Source organism: Nematolebias whitei, chromosome 19 (genome assembly GCF_014905685.2).
Source record: "Nematolebias whitei isolate Nwh7 chromosome 19, NemWhi1, whole genome shotgun sequence".
In the NCBI taxonomy this organism is placed as follows: domain Eukaryota; kingdom Metazoa; phylum Chordata; class Actinopteri; order Cyprinodontiformes; family Rivulidae; genus Nematolebias; species Nematolebias whitei.
In genome coordinates, this window is record NC_056516.1 from 7,133,161 (window position 1) to 7,141,546 (window position 8,386).

Below are 8,386 nucleotides of genomic sequence, written 5' to 3' on the forward strand. Positions count from 1 at the left end.
AAGTACACCTAAATGTAGCCACAAACCATAATAGAAATTGGTACCTCACTTTTTAAAGTTATCATGCTTACAACATGCCCAGACTGATGGAGGGTATTTCCAGTTCCTCCTCTTCACTCAGTGACGTCACCTGCAGAGGTGAAAACTCTGGTTCTGTGCATCAGCCCCAGTCAGGACAGACTCTTGAGTTCTACATCGTATGTGCTGCACAGTAAAAAATAAAAATATATACTGTGTGTGCATTTAAAAAATAAATGATAAATATCAGCTAACACTATATATATGCCATGATTTAGGTTTTGCAGTTAATGTAACTGACAGCAGGTGGGGCTGATGACCTTTAACCACTAAATCCTTACATCAGACACAAACATGCAAACAGCAGCTACATTTGGACTGTGGAGGACAGAATGTGACAAAATGAAACAAATAAATACATAATAATGAAATGTATCACTTAAATATTAAATGCATCATTAAATACACAATTAAATACTCAATTAATTGATTAAATACACAAGTAAATTATTTGTTTCATGATTTATTTATTCATTTAATGTGATCAATTAAATGATACATTTAATTATGTTTGTATTATGTATATTTATGTCATTTTGTCACATTCCGTTGTCCTGTTTAAAAAAAAAAAAAAAGCTTTAAAAATGAATCTTCAAAAACAGTTCTATAACTTACTCATGCACATTATTCCTTAAGCCTGATCAATTATGTGCATGGTTGATGTTTGGTTCTCTGGGTGTAATTGGTTTTAAGATTTTATGGACAAAAAAAAAAAGATTTTTAGTGACATTTTGAAATAAATAAATCCTTAAACTTGAGCTAACCCTGCAGAGCAAAACAAAGAAGACTTAAGCGTATACTACACAACAATGGTGCCCGTGTTTACAAGACGTCTAAAAGTTAAAAAAGGAACTGAACCCATTTTGTTCTTGGCTGAAGCTATTTTCAGTTCAGACTGGAATGTACGAGGTTGCAAAATTGAATTGCAAACCTTAAAACCAGACTGAAGAAGTCTTTTGGATAAAAGACGAAGCGTTTCAACACAGAAGACAACCTTATTAGATTTATCTACCTGCATGATCGAGCACTTTAAACCAGTCATAAAAACTATAAAACGTTGTCATTAAAACAGTTTACTGCAGATACACAAATCAGAAATGCAGGTATGCACAAAGTACTTGTATCTGCATACTTTCCTCCACAATACTGAGCGTAAATATGCAGATACAAAATATTGTGGCGTCTCCATCTCAAACGGCTCTTTCATGGACTTCACGTTGTTTACATGTTTTTAGTCACTTTAACAGTTTTCACACAAACACGTGGAAGTTAAAGGACACACGTTTAATTAAAGGCTTTCTGGATCCATCAGTATTTTTAGAAGTGCATATTTTGTTTGTTACTTTCTGGCTGGTCTCCATGACTTTTGAACTACATGTTGGTGCTTCACTTTCTGTTTAACCCACTCTGGAAAGTACTGTACATTTAAAGCAGCACAGTGTCTTATTTTAACTCGGTTCCTGTGATACTGAGGGTACCGGTACCAGAGTATCGGTATCCGAGAATGTGACACCATCATGATTCATCCGAACCGGATTTCTGGGACTCGGGGGTTGTTTACAGCATCTTCCTGGGCTCCGCCATCATCTGCTCAGCACGCTCAGACACACGCGGTGTTCACGCGTCGCTTCTGGTCGCTGATTGGTCAGAGCCGAGGCAAACAAACTTCTCGACCAATGGGAGCGCTGCTCACGCGCTGTGCACTCGGGCTCTGCGTGCTCCGCCCTTCATAAAACATCTTGCGTCTTTGTTGACGGTAGAAGGAAGTGAATACAGCTGCTGAGTGTTTGAGGAGCTTCGGGAGAGTCAGTCGACGTTTAAAGCGGTTTTATTTTGTAGCGACAGTCAAACAGGAAACATGGTGGCCATGACGAAAAAAGTCAAAACCTTCCAGGTGGTCCTGTCGGACCCGTGCAAGTCGTTTTACTGCGGAGGGGAGCGGGTGTGCGGCCGGGTGGAGGTGGAGGTGACCGAGGCTCTGCGAGTGTCCGCCGTCAAGATTCTGGCTCTGGGCCGGGCCAAGGTGGAGTACGCTAAGGGCAAGCAGCGGTGCCGACAGGAGGCCGAGTATCTCCGGCACGAGGAGGTCCTAAAGCTGAGCGAGCAGCCCACAGGTAGGTACTTCCTGTCCGCGTCTGGACCGACCTGCGTCCTGGTCCGACCCAGAGAACTTAACGCAGTTTGTCCTTCCAGACACCGATGGATCCGTGCTGCTGAGACCTGGCAACAAGTACGAGTACAGCTTTGGGTTTGACCTTCCTCAGCAGGGGTAAGTGGAGCTTTGCTCTCCAAACATTCATTGTTGTTCAGTGAAGGTTTTAATCTGCTCCTGGTCGCTGCCACAGCCAGCTGGTGTCCTCCTACAAGGGAAAGTTCGGCTACGTCCAGTACTTCGTGAAGGCCATGCTGGAGAGGCTGCAGCAGCCCACCATGGAGTGCAGGAAGTCCTTCGAGGTGGAGGAACCTCTGGATGTCAACACCCCAGACCTGCTGGTGAGTTGGGCCAGATGTTCAGTCAGAAACCAGCCAAATGGGTCAAACACACCTGTTAACAAAGGAATGCATACTGCCCACTACCTCTGGCCAGTTAACAAGAAGTGGTTGGTGGTGGTACCAGTACCTCAAGTACTTGTACTCAAAGAAACACTCCACTTGCCAGTAAATTGTCTGTAGTTTAGAGATGTTTAAAGATAAACGGGTGAAGTTAAAGCATCAGACTGTTGTCTCTTGTGTTCTTAAAAGCAACGTTTTTAAAGTCGTTTAGGTACTGACTCGTTTAAGACTTTGTGTCGGCACGTACCCAAACTAAAGTACTTATACTCCTCTAGTAATTGCTGGAGGCACATCAGCTGTTGAATGTTTGGAGCCAATTCAAGATGGCTGCCACAGCCAACTGACCTTAGTAAACCCAAATGGTTACAGCTCAGTAGCTTTCACAGGTTTTGTGCTACACTTTGTCCGAGTAGCTGCAAGGTTTTCATTTTTTACGAGTTCTATTCTAGGTTTGACCTAAAAATCCACAACGTTTTAATTTCTCAACGTGAAGTGATCTTAGTTTAAAACCAGCATGGAAGGCAACGGGTGAGTCATTCGGGGAACTTTAGTTGATCTCGCTATGGGAAAATTGGCAGGAAGTGGTGTTTGGGTGGTAGGTGGAAGAGAGTCTGGAGAAGTGAAGGGTTTTTAAGAGAAGAATAAAAAGACGGGGAATCCTTGGGTGCGGATGAGAGGGAGAGGTGGAACAGTGGAGCTGAGGGGAGTAGAGTAGAAGAGGGTTAATGATCCAAAGAAATATGGGGGGGCAGAAAGACAGCTGTAGGAAGAGGACACTGGAATATGATGAGCTGGAGATGGATGTCCACAAACGTGACTCATGGAGCGATGTGGCTGACTCTGTTCTTCCTGTGTCCTCAGTCTCCCACAGGCGGAATGAAGGAGAAGAAGGTCACCTGCATGTTCATCCCTGACGGCCAGGTGTCGCTGAACGCCAAAATCGACCGCCGCGGGTTCTGTGAAGGCGAAGACATCTGCATCAATGCCAAGTTCGAGAACACCTGCTCCCGGATCGTGATACCCAAAGCTGCCATCATTGCCAAGCAGACGTACCAGGCCAACGGGCGCACCAAGGTCTTCCGCCAGAAGCTGTCGTCGGTGCGTGGAAACCACATCATCTCAGGCATGTGCGACGCCTGGCAGGGGAAGACCATCAGGGTGCCGAAGCTCAAACCGTCCATGCTGGGCTGCAACATGATCCGTGTGGAGTACGCGCTGATGGTGAGTCTGCAGTTTCTGGGCTGCCTGAGATGTTTGTTGAAGAAGCCTCACTGACCTGCTGGTTCTGGTCTATTTCTCAGATCTACGTGCACATCCCGGGCAGCGAGAAGCTGATCCTGGAGCTTCCTCTGGTCATCGGCACCGCCGGCCTCGGCAGCCGCAGCAGCAGCGTGAGCAGCTACGACGGCTCGGTCAGCACCGCCTCCCAGAGCTGGGTGTCGCTCCGGATGCCCTCGAACCCCCCCAGCTACTGCGACATCACCAAAGACGTCCGCCTGGACCAGCCCCTCACGCCCCTGCTGGACGACGTGGACTGCGACAGTCCCATCTTCATGGACGCTCCGGGCTTCCAGTTCCCACAGCCTCCGGCGTACACCGAGGTAGGTCCCTAAGACAGGTCCTCAGACAGGTCCAGTTTGGACGTCAAACCCTGAGAACTTGCTTTGTTTTTCCAGACTGATGGAGAGTGCAACGCCAACACCCGCATGCTGCCTGTGTGCTGAGGTCCAGCTCAGACTGTTCCTCCGAGGAACTTTCCAGAAGCAGGAGCTCCAGACTTCAGCCGAGACCTGATGCTGAATGTAGACCTGGAGCCAGGACAGTGGACCTGAACAGAACCTATCGCTGTGCTTTATCTGTGCAGATCCTGAGCGGTGGCCCTGTTACATTTCTGTGTGCGCTGTCGCCTGCAGAGACTGTGGGCGTCTTTGTTTTTCTTAAGGACGCTGGGACCCGGTATGGTCCGGGTCGGACGGGTTTGTTCCCACGAATCATTCCAGCCTTGTTTTCAAAGGAGGAGCTGCCATCTTTGTTGGGTTTGCTGTGTTGAAGAGAACTTGTTTCCACATGGATCATATTTCCAAACAGCAGAGTTTAAATGTTTTTTCTGCCTTTTTTTTTTCAGCACTTTGTGATTTTCAATCTGCTCTTCTGCTGCTGAACTCTTCACCTCTGTTGTTTTCACGTGGAAACCGTAAAGTTGTAAAAACCCTCGTCTGATGTCTGCATGTTGTAACGTTTCTGACACTTAGTGCCAAACTGATGGAAGACTTGTGCTCCGATTGATCCAAAGCACCTTATTAGAGTTTGGGTCATTTGCTTTATCTCTGGACCTTCAGGGCTCCACGAGAATATTGGGTTTGACTGATTTGTATAAAAGTTTTTCATGTTGTTCAGTACAGAAACTATTTTTTATATCAAACCCTATGGGTCAGAATTTTTTATGAATAAAAACAGTTCAAAACGTCCTGAGTGTTTGTTTCATGACATTGCTGGAATATAAATGTATTTTCATCAAGTACTTTAAAATAAAACAAGTGGATGCATAAGTATTCACCTTGAAGCAGGTCTGCCTCAAGAAATCTAGCAAAGGTCCACATCCAACATGTTCTCTGTTCAGACCTGAACCTCTGCTGCAAACAGGAATTACTAAACTAGAAAAGATGGCGTAACATGAAGGCTGACCCAACAAAATATTTGCAAGTAAAAATACTGTACAGTATATAAACTTTCTACTGGGTCTACATAATATTCTGGGTCTGAATGAGAAGGTTCTCTGCAGACCAAAAGTGGGTGTTTTTGGAGAATAGGTGTTTCTAAAGGGCAAACACTGGCTATCTGTTTTCTGGCTCTGTAGGTAAGTTACTCTGTGGAAGCCTGTTTCTTCCATGAAAGAAAAAATAAAAGCCCAACAGGAAGTCATAATTTCAACTTTTAAAGTCATAATTTTGACTTTTAAAGTCATAATTATGACTTTTAATCTCGTAATTATGGCTTTAAAAGTTGAAATTATGACTTCCTGTTGGGCTTTAATTTCATAGCGCAAATGGGCTTAGATTCTAAATGCTATATAAAGTGGCAATGAAAAGATGTATATATTACATTTATTTAAAAGAATTTATGTTTGAAGGCAGAGGGACATACATTGAATGAATGAATCCATGTGCTATGCAGGAAAACTACCGGTGTCTGACAGGAAGTTGCATCCCGTAGAGTCACGGTGTCCGGCAAGGGACAAACTTTGAAATTAAATTAGAAAACACGAAATTATGACTTAAAAAAAAAAAGTATGACTTTTATTCTTGTAATTATGACTTTAAAAGTCGAAATTGTGATTTTAAAAGTCTAAATTATTACTTTTATTCTAATAAGTATGACTTCAAAACTCAAATTTATGACTTTATTCTTGTAATTAGGACTTTAAAAGTCGAAATTGTCATTTTAAAAGTCTAAATTATTACTTTTATTCTAATAAGTATGACTTCAAAACTCAAATTTATGACTTTATTCTTGTAATTATGACTTTAAAAGTCGAAATTGTGATTTTAAAAGTCTAAATTATTACTTTTATTCTAATAAGTATGACTTCAAAACTCAAATTTATGTCTTTATTCTTGTAATTATGACTTTTAAAGTCAAAATTATGATTTTAAAAGTTGAAATTATGACTTTTATTCTAATAATTGACTTTAAAACTCATAATTATGACTTTTAAACTCAAAATTATGACTTTTATTCCTGTAAATATGACTTTAAAAGTCGAAATTATGACTTCCTTTAGGGTTTTTTTTTTTTTTCATGATGGAAATGGCCCTCTTTTTTAAAACTGAAGGCTTCTAAGAAACAACGTTATAGCTGCTGCCAAACACAAGAAGATTCTCTTTAGTTCTTGGTTGTAGCTGCACCTGACACAGGATGGCTTGAGTGTGGTTTGGGTACAATGAAATATGAAACATCTGAAGCGAAACCTGTGCCTATTTGTCAAAAAGTCTGGTCTCAATTAAAGATCATGAGTCCTGTGATGAGATAATGGCCCAAAACAAAAGCTAAAAACAAAATGTTCTCTTTAGAAGTTCTTCTATGAGATCTGATCTATGGAAGGAGCTGAAACATGGAGTAGGATCGACCCTTCAAATGTGAGACAGCTGAGGAAGTTAACCAGTAAACAGAAATACCTGCTCCAGTTGCAGAAATCTGACAGAAACTGACAATCACTCATCTGCAGAGACTGATTTAAAAGTTGAACAAGAAAATGTGAAGTTAAAGGAAACATCCTTTGTCCCAAAGTCAGTTTAAGTATCATGAATATTTTGGTTACTTTATTTTTCTTTCTTTATGAATTGATTGTAACTATTTTCACATTATTCAACAACCAACACGGATTTTGGTTTTTAATGTAATGGCTTGGTATTGAAAAACAAATATTTAGTCCTTCCCTCTACCCAGTTATGTTGCTCTTATTTTGAAATGTAACCAAAGTTCTGTGTTAAGAGGCGAAAGAGAAGTTATGGAGACGCCACTAATGTCGAACCGGTTAACACCATAGACATGATATGTCTGTGGTTAATACAATCTGCCATTAACGCCTTGTTTTTCCGTCCGATCAGATGTGGCCCTCCAGATACGCCTTACGTATTTGTCTGCAGTGATACCTACCGGTACTTTGTCTGAATCTGTACTTTTGTACACAGTCAGATCACCCACAGGTGGGTCTTAATTATCAGATGATCTCTGCATGTTCTGATGACTTTCAACACCAGTCCAACCCCTCTAGTGAGGGCCATCACTGATAAAGATAGATAGTTGGATCCTTTATTAATCAGGCTCCTGGCCTCGCACAGTCCTGCAGGTCTGCAGCATGAAGCCGGGGAGGTGACGGCCTGAGAGGGCTCCGATGGAGAGGACCGGGGGACAGGTGGAGCGCCATCCAGCTCGCTCTGAATTTTGTCGTCGGCCACCAAACACAAAAAACGCCTGCACTTCAGCATTAGACCACGGTGTTGTCATTATTGTTTTTAAAATCTTTTAAATAGATCCAGTCGTTCCTCCGAGTTCAAGTTATTGCAAATGGTGGATTGGGTTGTGAAAGTTTCTCAAACAGCTCAAGACTCCACTCCCTGACCAATCAGTGATCGACAGTGTTCTGACATCATGTTTTAAGGCCAGCACGGTACGGTTGGAACCCCAGAGAAGAAGGTACTGAAAAAGGGGCTGGTTCCACAAATAATTGCTAGTGGAAAAAGCCTTGGAACCGTACCAAGCCGAGTTGAACCATGCCGAAAAGGTGCTATGGAAAAGAGGTATAAGTCCTCCCCATGCGGGTCTAGCAGTACATTCCAGTCTGTTGACTCAAAGCAGAGAGCTTCTTCTGCCTCAAGAGACCAAGCTCAGAATGTGTGCATTACCTTAGGTTTGTTCAGAGGCTGTAGGAGAACCAGATTGTGGTCACATTTTTCCAGTGAGGGTAGTGGGGTTGTCCTGTAGGCTTCCCTCGCATTAGCATACATCAATAGTTTGGTTTTTCCTGGTGGGACAGTCCACAAACTGGTGAAAAGAAGTAAGTGTAGAGTCCAGTGTCACATGATTAAAGTCCCCAGAAATTGCAAAGAAAGTCTTGGGGTGTTGTGTTTGTAGCGCTGCAATGATGGAGTGAATGACGTCACACGCCGCCCGCGCGTCCGCCCGCGCGTCCGCCCGCGCGTCCGCCCGCGCGTCCGCCCGCGCGTCCGCCCGCGCGTCCGCCCGCGCGTCCGCC

The 8,386-nt window shown here is 43.3% G+C and overlaps 1 protein-coding gene across 1 annotated transcript; it reads left to right on the plus strand.

Annotated features, from left to right (window-relative positions):
* Positions 1–1,833: 1,833 nt before the first annotated feature.
* txnipa (thioredoxin interacting protein a) lies at positions 1,834–5,080 on the plus strand. The gene is made up of 6 exons (XM_037693362.1): positions 1,834–2,192; positions 2,272–2,347; positions 2,424–2,571; positions 3,493–3,852; positions 3,933–4,232; positions 4,308–5,080. The coding sequence occupies exons 1-6, from the start codon at positions 1,937–1,939 to the stop codon at positions 4,353–4,355; spliced, it is 1,188 nt and encodes a 395-aa protein (XP_037549290.1). The 5' UTR covers positions 1,834–1,936; the 3' UTR covers positions 4,356–5,080.
* Positions 5,081–8,386: the final 3,306 nt, after the last annotated feature.

What these genes read in the sequence shown, in the direction of transcription:
- txnipa (XM_037693362.1), top strand. Translation starts at nt 1,937, where the DNA reads ATGGTGGCCATGACGAAAAAAGTCAAAACCTTCCAGGTGGTCCTGTCG. An exon ending in TTTGACCTTCCTCAGCAGGG is followed by an intron (nt 2,348 to 2,423) that starts GTAAGTGGAGCT and finishes TCGCTGCCACAG; the next exon opens with CCAGCTGGTGTCCTCCTACA. An exon ending in TCAACACCCCAGACCTGCTG is followed by an intron (nt 2,572 to 3,492) that starts GTGAGTTGGGCC and finishes CTGTGTCCTCAG; the next exon opens with TCTCCCACAGGCGGAATGAA.